Source organism: Ovis aries, chromosome 13, assembly GCF_016772045.2.
Source record: "Ovis aries strain OAR_USU_Benz2616 breed Rambouillet chromosome 13, ARS-UI_Ramb_v3.0, whole genome shotgun sequence".
Taxonomy (NCBI): domain Eukaryota; kingdom Metazoa; phylum Chordata; class Mammalia; order Artiodactyla; family Bovidae; genus Ovis; species Ovis aries.
The window spans coordinates 43,362,884-43,378,603 of NC_056066.1; the positions used below are offsets into that span (position 1 = coordinate 43,362,884).

A 15,720-nucleotide genomic window follows, 5' to 3' on the forward strand; every position below is an offset into this window, starting at 1 on the left:
ACAAACAAAATGACCTACTGCCTTCATTTAACATAACTTCTATTATTTAATCTCTGCAGCTTTGGTCCACATGCCTTCAACCAGAGTTGGTCCAATCAGCCTTGGAAAAGTCACTGAAAAACCTTCAACTGGACTATGTTGATCTCTATCTTATTCATACTCCAGTGCCTCTGAAGGTCGGCAATTTGTGTTATCACCTCTATCTTATTTCATATGTCACAATGTCTATCAGCTTCCATGGATGGTTGGTTTAAGATTTTTCATAGTACTTTTTTTCATAACACTTAAGATTTTTCATAGTACTTAAGTATTTTTCGTAGTACAGTGTAGGACGTACTCTACACTGAGGAAAGTTGAGTTGCAGTATTCTTAGAAATGGGTCCATTTTTCTATCTCTTATCATGGCATTACACTTGGTTTGCTTTAGTTTCACTGAACATTTTCGATCAGTGGCAAATATGGCCTTGGGGGCCTCAAGGCTCATGGTCATGAACAATTGAGAGCATGTCTAGATCTTCCACATTCCATATCAACCTAAGGAGAACGTTGCTGGTTCATATGCCTGCCCTAAGGCACCTGATGCTCAAAGGGAAAAGGAAATCTGATATTTAGCCCAGGTGAAGTTTGCAATTTTAATGCCAGAAATAAGACATAACTTACAGTCACTCCCAGCGCAATGGAGATATTTTGCAAGAGGAAAGTAAAAGAGGCAGAAAAAAATTCAAATAAGTCATTGACAGTCCCCATTAGAATGTAGGAAAATTGTATTTATCAGAACGTTAAGTGTAAGAGACTAGTGGAAAATTGCCTTCTAAACACATTGCTCAAAACTCCAAATGTAAAACACTTTGCAAATATTAGTATCTAGAATGTTGTAAACCTATCTCATAGAGGTTTGATGCCCTGGTCCTAGATGTGCCTGGCTGTTTGGCTAAGTGTGGGGAAATTGTTTTATAACATCTCTAAAATGACTGCTTCTATTCCAGCAAGGGGGGGAAATTTTGCCAACAGATGAAGATGGAAAACTTATACTTGACTCAGTGGATCTCCGTCACACATGGGAAGTAAGTCCAGGGAAGAGAGAACCAGAGGAGGAATCAGGAGATAGGGAACCTCCTTCATTTCTTCCGCCTGTGAGAATGGACTGTGGACCATCAGACTCAGCAGTTCATGAATCTAAGGGCTGAGATGCTGGGGTTGTAGAGAGGAAACTTTTGCTGAAATGTTCACAGAGAAGAACAGTGGAGAAGAATTTGGGATGGTAACATAGGCATTTATATTTTTCCATGTATTATGTATTCTCCAGGGTTTTTCTAACTGTAATTCTTCCTGTGTCTTTTCCACTTCTTCCACTTTTTTCTTCCTTATAATCAATGCTAATTTTTGACAAGAGACACTTTTAACATATTTTTTTTTCAGCCATTAATCTTGTTTTATTGCCCATTCCAAGTGACGGTTCATTACTGTTCACCACCCCTCCCTCCCAGGCCCTGGAGAAGTGTAAGGATGCAGGGCTGACCAAGTCCATTGGGGTGTCCAATTTCAACCACAAGCAGCTGGAGAAGATCCTGAACAAGCACAGGCTCAAGTACAAGCCTGTCTGCAACCAGGTGAGCTGCCTTGACTCCTCTCCCTCCTGCTCTTCAGAACCTCCTTCTTGCCCTGGAGCCAGACGTCTGTCTGGCTTTCCCTCCTGTTCATCTGACCTTTGTGGACAGAGGATTCTAGAGGGCAGAGCCTCTGTCTGGACAGTGTGAATAGAATCCATAACAGTATCTCTGACTGATAAAGTCTGGGTGAAAAAAGCAGGGAGGGCTTCCTGCTAAATTGTGGGTAGGAGCTGAGGGAAGTGAAAGGGGGTTAGACTCAACACCAAGAACTTAGAGGAAGAGGTTTTCCCCTGAGCTTACAGCATGACCAGAAATCAGATGTCAAAATGTCTCAGAGGGAACTATGTACATTAAGGAAACATGGAACAGGAAGTAAACAAAGAGAAAAATCAGCTGAGAAGGGTGTTAAGAGTTTGTGTGGAGTTTGAATGCCTGAATCTTTTGTCTTGGTTTCTCTGCATTTATGGGTCTTCAGCCAAGTTTGCTGGAGGCTATGAAAGTTCATCAAGTTTGATGGATGAAGTTAAAGGCTTATGGAGATAGTTCAGTTCAGTTCAGTCGCTGAGTCGTGTCTGACTCCTTGCGACCCCATGAATCACAGGATGCCAGGCCTCCCTGTCCATCACCAACTCCCGGAGTTCACTCAAACTCATGTCCATCGAGTCAGTGATGCCATCCAGCCATCTCATCCTCTGTCGTCCCCTTCTCCTCCTGCCCCCAATCCCTCCCAGCAACAAAGTCTTTTCCAATGAGTCAACTCGTCGCATGAGGTGGCCAAAGTACTGGAGTTTCAGCTTCAGCCTCATTCCCTCCAAAGAAATCCCAGGGCTAATCTCCTTCAGAATGGACTGGTTGGATCTCCTTGCAGTCCAAGGGACTCTCAAGAGTCTTCTCCAACACTACAGTTCAAACGCATCAATTCTTCGGCGCTCAGCTTTCTTCACAGTCCAACTCTCACATCCATACATGACCACAAGAAAAACCATAGCCTTGACTAGACGGATCTTTGTTGGCAAAGTAATGTCTCTGCTTTTCAGTATGCTATCTAGGTTGGTCATAACTTTCCACTGATGAAATATTCATTCAGGAATACTTACTCAATGGTAGAGCACATCTTGTGATTTACTCAAGCTTGGACTGGTTCTCCCATCAATGACCATCACAAAATTAACTGGTTAAACTCACTTTTCTTTGTCTGTTTCTGTCCTCGTACTTTTTTTGGTTCTGTAGTTTACCTTATTGTGGTCCTCATAGCAAGTTTTAAAAAGTATTCATATAATACAATAGTGTTGTTTATTATAGGGACAGTGTTGGAAGCAGATCTAAAATTCATTCATCTTGTATAATTGAGACTTCACATCATGCTTATCAATTCCAGATTCCCCCCTCCTCCCAGCCCCTGGTGACCATCTCTCTGTTGTTTAATTCTAGTTTGACAGATCTAGATATACCATATAACTGAGATGTGATACATATGTCATGTAATCTTCACCCTTCTGCAACAGTCTTATTTCGTTATGTATCTTAATGTCTTTAAGTTACAAGTTGGAGTCAAAGAAAAAGAATCTTATATGGAAAGTGTAGCTTACACAATTCAAGAAATATATATATATATGTTATAAAAGTTAAGAAATTAATGTGATTCTGGTATCAGTTTTACTTCCATGTCTTTATTGTGAAAAATTTCAGATATTAGAACAGTTAAGGATACAATAGTGTGTATATATACATAGATATATTTAATTCTATGGATTATATAATAAATATATATATTATGTTTTGATGACCCAGATCTGATATGGTTCACATGTCACTTTGAGTCATATTTTTCATGGTTTTTAACCTAGAATGGTCACTCAATCATTATGTCACGAAGATAGTGAGACAAGTTCTCAACAAACACACTGTATTTATCATCATTACTTTGTGACATTGATTAACTTGTTTGTCTGGTTCTAATTTACGTAAATTAGTAGTTAAATCTGAATTTCTTATTACATTTGACAAGAAAACGTCCTTTTATTTTCCCCCTTGTTCTGATGGGCAGCACCATTCTCCATAAATCTTAATTTTTTAAATTCATTTTAATTGGAGGCTAATTACTGTACAGTATTGTGGTAGTTTTTGCCATACATTCACATGAATCAGCCGTGGGTGTCCTTTGTGTGCTGTGCCTCTCACATACACCCGAGTAGGAAGCATGTGATGACAAGTTGTCCTTCTGTGAGTAGTGGTATTTTGTTCTCCTGGTAAAACTACTGGTAGCTAGATTTTTTTGTTTGGAAGTGTGTAATAATTTCCTGTTGAAATTATCTAGTCATCTGTCAGATAATAACTTTCATCAGGGGAATTTCGATTTCCCCCAAATTTTCATAAAATGGTTGAGACTCCTTCAATGACTCCCACGTGCATTAATTATTTCATTGGGATATTTTTCAATATTTTCTATTTTAAGCAATATTTTTAATCTCCTAACCTAACATTTTATTGTAAAGACAAAATTCCCTCATTAAGTCAACATAAAATGCACTTATTCTTGTAAGACAGGGTAAAAACTTAACTCTTTCCCCTTAATTGTCAGTTTGTGAGAAAGGATTTATTGTAATACTCACCATCCATGGAGGAAAATAGTTTTGTTCTTTCTCCCGCTCTCATCACTAGAGCCTCAGGGATTTTTATTCACTCTGTGTGCTACATTTGTTTTCACTCATAATTCTTTTTGATGCTCAAGTTTACCCAAATGCCACCAGTGGGACCTTCCCCTCCCATCACACTAGGTCCTATAGTCCCAAGATTCTAACAGCTCTTTTTCTGTCTCCAGTCTGGAATTAGACATATGTCTTGGTGGTGTTCAGTGGTATTTAGTAACCAAGATCTGGTTCCTAGAGTTGCATGTTCTCAGGAATTATTATTATTATTTAATCTTTTCAGGGAACAGAGATAAAATTTGTGTTTTTTTTTTAAACATTATTGAGGTTGATGTTTCCAGTTGTAATTTGATTTACAGTTTTTTTTGTTTCTTTAGCATATGTAATTTTTACTTTTAAGCTTCCTTTGGCATGTTACCTTTTCATATAACTTGACAATTCTTCTCTGTTGGCTTCTACAGGTGGAATGTCACCCTTATCTCAACCAGGGCAAACTGCTGGGGTTCTGCAAGTCACACGATATTGTCCTAGTTGCCTATGGTGCTCTGGGATCCCAACGGTTATCAAAATGGTATGAACATTACTGAAAGCCACAGGGTGTTACTCTGAAACTCAATTTTTTTAAGTCTTTACTGACTTTGTTACACTACTGTTTCTGTTTTATGTTTGGTTTTTGGGCTTCAAGGCATGTGGGATCTTAGCTCCCTGACCAAAGATCAAACTCTCAACCCCTGAACTGGAAGATGAAGTCTTAACCACTGGACAACCAGGGAAGTCCATAAAACTCAAATTTTGATAAAATATTTTTATAATAATGTACACGGTGTTTTTTTCATACTGTTCATGGGGTTCCACAGGACTGGAAAAGGTCAGTTTTCAGATTCATTCCAATCTCAAAGAAAGGCAATGCCAAAGAATGCTCAGACTACCTCACAATTGCACTTATTTCGCATGCCAGCAAAGTGATGTTCAAAATTCTCCAAGCTAGGCTTCAACAGTACGTGAACTTCCAGATGTTCAAGCTGGATTTAGAAAAGACAGAGGAACCAGAGATCAAATTGCCAACATCCACTGGATCATCAAAAAAGCAAGAGAATTCCAGAAAAACATCTACTTCTGCTTTATTGACTACACCAAAGCCTTTGACTGCGTGGATCACAACACTTGGAAAATTCTTAAAGAGATGGAAATACCAGACCACATGAGTTGCCTACTGAGAAATTTGTAAGCAGGTCAAGAAGCAACAGTTAGAGCTGTACATGGAACAAAAGAATGGTTCCAAATCAGTAAAGGAGTACATCAAGCCTGTATATTGTCACCCTGCTAATTTGATTTATATGCAGAGTACATTATGTGGAATGCTGGGTTGGATGAAGCACAAGCTGGAATCAAGATTGCCGGGGAAAATATCAATAACCTCAGATACACAGATGATACCACTCTTATGGCAGAAAGTGAAGAAGAACTAGAGAGTCTCTTGATAAAAGTGAAAGAGGAGAGTTAAAAAAGTTGGCTTAAAGCACAACATTCAGGAAACTAAGATCATGTCATCCGGTCCCACTATATCATGGCAAATAGATGGGGAAACAATAGAAACATGAAAAGGCTTTATTTTGGGGGGGCTCCAAAATCACTGCAGATGGTGACTGCAGCCATGAAATTAAAAGACCCTTGCTCCTTGGAAGAAAAGCTATGACCAACCTAGACAGAATGTTAAAAAAGCAGAGACATTACTTCTCCAACAAAGGCCCATCTAGTCAAAGCTCTGGTTTTTCCAGTGGTGATGTATGGATGTGAGAGTTGGACTGTAAGAAAGCTGAGCACCAAAGAATTGATGCTTTTGAACTGTGGTATTAGAGAAGACTCCTGAGAATCCCTTGGACTGCAAGGAGATCCAACCAGAAAATCCTAAAGGAAATCAGTCCTGACTATTCATTGAAAGGACTGATGCTGAAGCTGAAACTCCAATCCTTTGACCACATGATTCGAAGAACTGACTCACTGGAAAAGACCCTGATGCTGGGAAAGATTGAAGGCAGAAGGAGAAGGGGATGACAGAAGATGAGATGGTTGGATGGCATCACTAACTCAATAGACATGAGTTTGAGTAAACTCCAGGAATTGGTGACGGACATGGAGGAATGGCATGCTGCAGTCCATGGGGTTGCAAAGAGTCGGACACGACTGAGTGACTGAACTGAACTGAGCTGAATGCAGTGCTCTGGAGATAACGTTTAACTGACAGGAATAGAAGAGAGATGGGACATAATCCTTCTGTTTTGTCTTACAATCACAAGCCAAATTGATTTTTTTACATTTCATGTGTCTTGTTGTATGTAGATTTTAATGCAAGTGTCTCTGCATTGAACACTTAAGAGAAAGCTTAAGTCATGACTTACTTATTTTTTAACAAGTGAACATGGTGCTAGTAATAAAAGTTTCAAGTCTCCCTCACCTTATATCTAAAATCAGGATAAGAAATGTACCTCCTAGGGACTGCAAGGAGATCAAACCAGTCAATCCTAAAGGAACTAAGTCCTGAATATTCATTAGAAGGACTGATGCTGACTGAAGCTTCAATACTTTGGCCACATGATGTGAAGAACCAACTCATTAGAAAAGACCTTGATTCTGGGAAAGATTGAAAGCAGGAGGTGAATGGGTGACAGAGGACAAGATGGTGGGATGGATAATTGACTCAATGGACATGAGTTTGAGCAAGCTCCAGGAGATAGTGAAGGACAGATAAGCCTGGCATGCTGCAATCCACGGGGTTGCAAATAGTCAGACATGACTGACTGAACAACAACCCAGATCTATGATGATCAAAAAAAATCACAAATTGAATCATTTTAGTGAAAATTTGTTTGTAGGAGTATTGCACAATGCAAATAATGATGAAATCTCATTTTTGGACTACTCAATTTTTATCAACACTTCAGAAAAGTGAAAAAAACAAAACATTTCCCTGTCTCCATCTCTTTTTTATTTTCTTGTCCTTGTACTTATTTTAGAGCTATGATTATTAAGAAAAATAACCACTGAGAAGTAAAACAGAAAAAAAGAAAAAAGTCCACAAGTCTGGCAGTACTGGTCTCAGCTGAAGCATGCATCCAAATGACTGGGAGAACTTCGTAAATGCAGATTGGGAAATGACACAGTTGAGGTTCTGATTCAGTTTGTCTTCAGCTAAGCCATGGAATTTGTATTTCTAACAAGATTCCAGGTGATACTGATGCTTCTGGTCCCTGGACCACACTTTGAGAAACATTGGTCTAGAGTAGACCTACTTTATCTGTTTGAAAAGCCTCCTTAGAAACTAAGTATTCAGTTTCAACTCCTCAGCATTTCTGAATTTCCTTCCAGGGTGAACCCGAACTACCCTATTCTTCTGGAGGACCCGGTTCTTTGTGCCATTGCCAAAAAGCACAAGCAGACCCCAGCTCTGGTTGCCCTTCGCTACCAGATACAATGTGGGGTTGTGGCTCTGGCCAAGAGTTACAACAGAAAGCGGATCAAAGAGAACATGCAGGTGATGATGAGTGGGGCTGTGGGCAGAGGGCTCCTAAGGAATATCCTTCACAAGGGTCATTCTTTGTCCAGCTCTCAGACAATCCTTGAGTCAAGACAAGTTACCTGTTTTTCTTAGCGCATGAATGCCTTGTGTGTGTTTCTAATGGTTTTCTTCTCCTGCTGTGGCAACAGGAGAAGTAGCATGGAGAGGCTTCAGGAAAGGGTTCTGGAGAGGGTTCAGGTTGGACAGAAAATAGAGATTTTATTTCCAGCACTGTATCAATTTATTCTGTCACCTCGGGCAAATGACATCTTATTTTCTTCATTCTCAATTGACAAAATTATATTTGATTTTCTTTTTTTTAAATATTTTTACTTTATTTTACTTTACAGTACTGTATTGGTTTCGACATACATTGACCTGAATCCACCACGGGTGTACATGCGATCCCAACATGGACCCCCCCCCCCACCTCCCTCCCCACAACATCCCTCTGGGTCATCCCCATGCACCAGCCCCGAGCATGCTGTATCCTGCATCAGACATAGACTGGTGATTCGATTCTTACATGATAGTATACATGTTTCAATGCCATTCTCCCAAATCATCCCACCCTCTCCCTCTCCCTCAGAGTCCAAAAGTCCGCTATATACATCTGTGTCTTTTTTGCTGTCTTACATACAGGGTCATCATTGCCATCTTTCTAAATTCCATATATATGTGTTAGTATACTGTATTGATGTTTTTCTTTCTGGCTTACTTCACTCTGTATAATCGGCTCCAGTTTCATCCATCTCAACAGAACTGATTCAAATGTATTCTTTTTAATGGCTGAGTAATACTCCATTGTGTATATGTACCACTGCTTTCTTATCCATTCATCTGCTGATGGACATCTAGGTTGTTTCCATGTCCTGGCTATTATAAACAGTGCTGCGATGAACATTGGGGTACATGTGTCTCTTTCAATTCTGGTTTCCTCGGTGTGTATGCCCAGCAGTGGGATTGCTGGGTCATATGGCAGTTCTATTTGCAAATTTTTAAGGAATCTCCACACTGTTTTCCATAGTGGTTGCACTAGTTTCCATTCCCACCAACAGTGTAGGAGGGTTCCCTTTTCTCCACACCCTCTCCAGCATTTATTGCTTGCAGATTTTTGGATCGCAGCCATTCCGACTGGTGTGAAGTGGTACCTCATTGTGGTTTTGATTTGCATTTCTCTAATAATGAGTGATGTTGAGCATCTTTTCATGTGTTTGTTAGCCATCCGTATGTCTTCTTTGGAGAAATGTCTATTTAGTTCTTTGGCCCATTTTTTGATTGGGTCATTTATTTTTCTGGAATTGAGCTGCATAAGTTGCTTGTATATTTTTGAGATTAGTTGTTTGTCAGTTGCTTCATTTGCTATTATTTTCTCCCATTCAGAAGGCTGTCTTTTCACCTTGCTTATATTTTCCTTTGTTGTGCAGAAGCTTTTAATTTTAATTAGATCCCATTTGTTTATTTTTGCTTTTATTTCCAGAATTCTGGGAGGTGGATCATAGAGGATCCTGCTGTGATTTATGTCTGAGAGTGTTTTGCCTATGTTCTCTTCTAGGAGTTTTATAGTTTCTGGTCTTACATTTAGATCTTTAATCCATTTTGAGTTTATTTTCGTGTGCAGAGTTAGAAAGTGATCTAATTTCATTCGTTTACAAGGGGTTGACCAGTTTTCCCAGCACCACTTGTTAAAGAGATTGTCTTTTCTCCATTGTATATTCTTGCCTCCTTTGTCAAAGATAAGGTGTCCATAGGTGTGTGGATTTATCTCTGGGCTTTCTATTTTGTTTCGTTGATCTATATTTCTGTCTTTGTGCCAGTACCATACTGTCTTGATGACTGTGGCTTTGTAGTAGAACCTGAAGTCAGGCAAGTTGATTCCTCCAGTTCCATTCTTCTTTCTCAAGACTGCTTTGGCTATTCGAGGTTTTTTGTATTTCCATACAAATCTTGAAATGATTTGTTCTAGTTCTGTGAAAAATATCACTGGTAGCTTGACAGGGATTGCATTGAATTTGTAAATTGCTTTGGATAGTATACTCATTTTCACTATATTGATTCTTCTGATCCACGAACATGGTATATTTCTCCATCTATTAGTGTCCTCTTTGATTTCTTTCATCAGTGTTTTATAGTTTTCTATATATAGGTCTTTAGTTTCCTTAGGTAGATATATTCCTAAGTATTTGATTCTTTTTGTTGCAATGGTGAATGGAATTGTTTCCTTAATTTCTTTTTCTACTTTCTCATTATTAGTGTATAGGAATGCAAGGGATTTCTGTGTGTTGATTTTATATCCTGCAACTTTACTATATTCATTGATGAGCTCTAGTAATTTTCTGGTGGAGTCTTTAGGGTTTTCTATGTAGAGGATCATGTCATCTGCAAATAATGAGAGTTTTACTTCTTTTCCAATTTGGATTCCTCTTATTTCTTTTTCTGTTCTGATTGCTGTGGCCAAAACTTCCAGAACTATGTTGAATAGTAGCCGTGAAAGTGGGCACCCTTGTCTTGTTCCTGACTTTAGGGGAAATACTTTCAATTTTTCACCATTGAGGATAATGTTTGCTGTGGGTTTGTCATATATAGCTTTTATTATGTTGAGGTATGTTCCTTCTATTCCTGCTTTCTGGAGAGTTTTTATCATAAATGGATGTTGAATTTTGTCAAAGGCCTTCTCTGCATCTATTGAGATAATCATATGGCTTTTATTTTTAAATTTGTTATTTTCATAGACTATTTAGGCTGCTCTAACAAAATACTTAAGATCGGGTGGCTTAGAAACAACTGAAATTTGTTTCTCACAGTTCTAAAGCTGGAGGTCTGAGGTCAGGGTGCCTGTGTGATCAAGTGAGGGCCCTCCTCCAGGTCACAGGCTTTCCCTTGTATCTTAACATGGTGGAGGGGGCAACAGAGCTCTCCCAAGTCTTTTATATGAATATGATATTGTTTAAATCTCATTCTTGAGGGCTCCACCATCATGACCTAATAACCCTCAAAGGCTCTAATTTGTAATACCATCTCAGTGGGGTGAGGCCCCAATATGTGAATTTGGGGGCATGCAAATTATAGCAGTGATCCTTAACTTAACAAATCATTGTGATTTTGTTTTGCATTTTCCTAAATATTAATGTTTCACTTTCATGCATTTAATCTCCTTGAGTTTCTGCTTTTGCAAATTTCCTGTTGTCTTTTGATTTGTGTGTAGGAGACCATTATCGTACCCTTAGCCATAGCTGTACACGAAACTCTCCCCAGTTTCAAGATTTAATGCAGAGATCATTATGTGTGTCTCTTGATTCTGTACTTTGGCAAACAGCCTGCACTCAGCTCAGCTGTGGTCCTCTTGGCTGGGCTCTCGTGCATTTGCAGTTCAATGCAGAGCAGCTCAGCAGTCCTGCTTTAGCAGGTGGATGTGGCTCTTGTTAGAGGAGCCTGAACACTTCTCTGTATATATTTTCTAATATATTTGGCTTAACTGTGGCAACTAACCTGTACTTCATCTCAGCACAGCACTATGCCCCCTCATCAGTGAACGGGGAAAAATCTTCTTCATATCTGGGCTCAGAACGGACTCACCACTTTTTCTGGGAGCAGGTTCTCAGTCTGGAGTGTCCAAAGACTGTGTGTTTGGAAAAACAGGATTTTAGTTTGTTTTCTGTCTCAAGTGATTCACTTAGAAAGACTGATGCACTATAATGTTTGTGAGGTGGACAGAGAAGGAGAAGCTGTGGGAAGGAGAGATGAGAACTCAGCAGAGGCTCCCAGGCTTGGTCACCTGAAAGCTGAGGACAGACTTGGCTTCCCTGTTCCCTCTTCTTGTCTCCTCCATGGAAACTCCTCCAGTTCCTAGGGAGAGGACGACTCCTTGGAGAAGAGGTTAATGTTATTCTTCCTTCCCTCCAGGTGTTTGACTTTGAACTGACTCCAGAAGACATGAAAACAATCGATGGCATCAGTAGAAATATGAGATATTATGAATTTCTACCGTAAGTGACTTGCTCATGTTTCACACATACACTGTTTACTATAACAGGCAGGTCAGCAGGGGAATGAGGATTTTTAAAAGCTTAATTCTAGGAAGACAGTTCTGATTTCCAGTGTGTAAACCAGATGCTTCCTGTAGACCTCAGACCAGAGGTTTTCTCCAGGGTTCTGTCTCTGACCAATAGAAATGTAATTGTGGCCCATGACAGCCCATCAGTAAAATCACCAGAGCTGATATTGTGGTGAATTCACTACTTTGTGCTCCTAGTTACTGTGCCTGGTGTACCACCTCACAGGGCTGAGGAACCCAGTAGACACATGGAGCACAGTGCCTAGTACTTTAAAGCTCTATGAAAAAATGTTCATATTTAATTCTTTTTAAAATCAGCTGAAGTGATCAAATTAATAGTGACTCTGTAATAATGAATTTGTCCTGGATTATATTCATGTTTGAAATTGAAAATGAAAGAGTTAGTTGTTCAGTTGTGGGCCACTCTTTTGTGACCCCATGGACCATAGCCCCACCAGGTTCCTCTGTTCATGGAATTCTCCAAGCAAGAATATTGGAGTGGGTTGCCATTTCCTCTTCCAGGGGATCTTCCCAACATAGGGGTTGAACCCTGGTGTCCCATATTGCAGGCAGATTCTTTACAGTCTGAGATACCAGAGAAGCCCATATTCATTTTTATCATCACACAATTGTAAAATGTCATGTCAATGTTTTTATGGAGGAGAGTCCATGAAGGGCGACATGCGTCAGTGCTGAGAACTCACAGTGAACTTGCCTCCACCCCTTCCTTCTGGTGTCTGGTGGATTTTCTCCCTAAAGGGCATTTCTTTTCCATGACACCATCCATTTACGTCATGTTTATCTCTTCATTGGGCTTTTTCCCCCTATTACAACTCCCATGTCCATGTCCTCACGCCTGTTATTTCACAAAGCTGAATTACCAGTCGATCATGAGCTTAACTGACCCTTTAGTGAGTGACTGCTGTGTCCTTAGCAGGACACATGCAAGTAAGATCGTCTGGGTCTCTGGTTCCATGAGTCAAGACTCAACCCATTGTAGCCTTTGTTCATCACCGGTCCATCCCCTGGGGAGCCTCTACCTCCTGGACTTAGACTTATTTACTAATGCAGAATTCCAGCTAAAACTGCAGAAGGATGCCAGGATTGAAGAGACAGAAGACTAATAAGAGAGAAGTTGGAGGGGAGTTTAGAGAGAAGGGAACACAAATTAGTGATGAAATGAAGACAGTTTCAAATGAAAGAGCTCAAACTCCCCTTCTTGTTTGTAAAGCTGTATCATAATTCTAAGAAAACACATGATAAATGAATAAAATGTGTAAAGCTAATTTTCTGTACTCAGAAGATTTTAAGTATAAATCTATGTTCCCCTGGTTAGTCTTGAATGCCTAAACTTAGTTATCTTTGTGACTTTATGTCAACAACACAGCTCTTGGCACACAGATTTTCTCAGAATACATTTTTTAATGAACTGAATAGAAAAGGACAAATTTAGGGAAAAAAATCAAAACATGAGAAAAAACAGAAAATAGCAGTAATACTAACAAATGAATAATAAGTGTTCTCATGAATTATAAATTAAGAAAGCAGTAATCATATTCGGTAGTTAAGATTATTTAGGTGTACTTAAAATCTCTTCAATAAATTGAAAATTCTTTAATGGAAGCATCCTGGATTTAGGGGATGATGCCTGATATTTTTTTGATGGATGTATGAAAACAAGAGCAACTAATTCTTTAACTGTGATTATTCTCATTGTTTTGGGTCAAAAGTTACACCCAGGACTGAAATGACCTCCACAGTTAGCCATAGGTCTTGTGCTATCACATAAATTATAACCTGAGTCAAACTACTTGTCACTGTGGAGTGAATATTACATGTGAAGTTTGGGACTGGACGTGCAGGTGCTGTGTGCACACGGAGCAGACACTTGCATGTGTGCTTGTCGGGGGAGAAGGAGGGACATGATTTGTAGATTTCAAGTTTTAGCCCATCGTGACCACATCACAGAGTAATACTCGCTATCACAACATGACTGATTTAATAAATTAGTACTCCTCTTTCTCTTCTAGTATTATCGATCACCCTGAGTATCCATATTCTGAAGAATATTAACTATGAGATGTCTACCATACATTCTACTAGAATTTCTTGCTTCTAGGGCTGTGAAGAGCATTTCTGTACTCGATGGAGGTGTTTAAAAGAAGTGTCTGAACTTTTGAAAGCTCGTTTTTGTTTAAAAAAACATTTTGTGAAATAATAAAGACTTCAAATAAGGATATTAGTTTTGCCTGATAACAAAATATTTGGAAAATAAAAGGAAAATGATAAAAAATAAAGATAACATCTGATTAACCCATTTAATAACTTTGGTGTGTTTTCCTCTGTGGAAAAATACATCAGTCAACCTAAGAAAGAAATGGAAAATTTTATTCAAGTCAAATTTGAGAACTGTAACCCAGGAAGCTCTGAGAACTGTTCTGTCCTCTAGAAGTCAGGCACAGGTATGGAAGGTTTTGAGACAGAGGGCTCTGCATTAAAAGATGTTATTAACAGTATACATAATACAGATCTAAGCATCATCATGGTGGGTCATATGAGCCATTACAAGGTCAAGACGGAATTAACTTTTTTTAAAATTTCTCTACTATTTATTGCAAGTTCTTACAGCCCAAGCTGCCAAAATAAATACCAAGCAATTAAGTACAGAATCTTAAATTGAACCCAAATCTCCTAAGTGCGATGTCTATGTTATTTGCACTACACCCAGCTACTTCCTAGAAATAATTCCATTTTACTTCACTTTGGCTTCACCTAGTGTTTTCATTATTTTAACGTGACCTCTGAGATGCAAAGGGCAGGCACTTACTCTCCAAATAAGTAAAGCTAGGTTAAGAGAAGTTTATATGACACACCAAAGATCACAGAGCTAGTAAAAGCTTACTTTCAAAAACACCCAGTATTCTTAAGACATTTTATTCACGTGACATCATATAGTTAAAAAATCAGAGCAGATTTAAACTCAGATCATACCAACACAAGGAGCAGCTTCATTTCACATCTGTTGTTTAATTAAGCCAAATTTCTCGTTCCTCCTCCACTCCTTTATGCTGGTCTCCATTGCAAACAATGGCACAGAAATTGGAAGAGGAGGCTGGCAGTGGGGATATACCCCCAGGGGCTCAGGCAGCTCTTTGACAGTGATTTTCAGCAAATCTACATTCTGGGCTTGGATTCTCTTCATTTCTTTTTTTAAATATAAATTTATTTTTTTTAATTGGAGGCTAATTATTTTACAATATTGTATTGGTTTAGCCATACATCAACATGAATCCACCATGGGTATACACGTGTTCCCCATCCTGAAACCCCCTCCCGCTTCCCTCCATACCATCCCTCTGGGTCATCCCAGTGCACCAGCCCCAAGCATCCTGTATCATGCATCAAACCTGGACTGGCGATTTGTTTCACATATGATATTATACATGTTTCAATGCCATTCTCCCAAATCATCCCACCCTTGCCCTCTCCCACAGAGTCCAAAAGACTATTCTATACATCTGTGTCTTTTTTGCTGCCTCGCATACAGGGTTATCCTTACCATCTTTCTAAATTCCATATATATGCATTAGTATACTGCATTGGTGTTTTTCTTTCTGGCTTACTTCACTCTCTATAATAGTCTCCAGTTTGGTACATATATACAATGGAGTATTATTCACTCATTAAAAAGTATACATTTGAATCAGTTCTAATGAGGTGGATGAAACAGGAATTTACCTTTTTTGGAGCTGTCTTACTGACGCTGGGAGAAAGTTGCTCTTCACAGTTGAGCAGGTGTTTCCACTGATGGGGGAGGTCTGGTCCATGCATAATGCAGACACACAACTCACA

General features: G+C 39.2%; 1 protein-coding gene across 2 annotated transcripts in view; it reads left to right on the forward strand.

Annotated features, from left to right (window-relative positions):
- Window positions 1–14,185, forward strand: part of LOC105614315 (dihydrodiol dehydrogenase 3-like) — a 117,465-nt gene extending 103,280 nt beyond the window's left edge. Inside the window, exons 3-9 of one of the 2 annotated variants that reach the window (XM_015099698.4) lie at window positions 60–176; window positions 987–1,064; window positions 1,488–1,610; window positions 4,720–4,829; window positions 7,625–7,790; window positions 11,718–11,800; window positions 13,899–14,185. In XM_015099698.4, coding sequence (XP_014955184.1) covers window positions 60–176; window positions 987–1,064; window positions 1,488–1,610; window positions 4,720–4,829; window positions 7,625–7,790; window positions 11,718–11,800; window positions 13,899–13,941 — 720 coding nt within the window. In that variant the 3' untranslated portion in view covers window positions 13,942–14,185. The remainder of the gene's footprint in view (window positions 1–59; window positions 177–986; window positions 1,065–1,487; window positions 1,611–4,719; window positions 4,830–7,624; window positions 7,791–11,717; window positions 11,801–13,898) is intronic. The other variant, XM_060397561.1, reaches the window with a different exon arrangement.
- The last annotated feature ends 1,535 nt before the right edge of the window (window positions 14,186–15,720 follow it).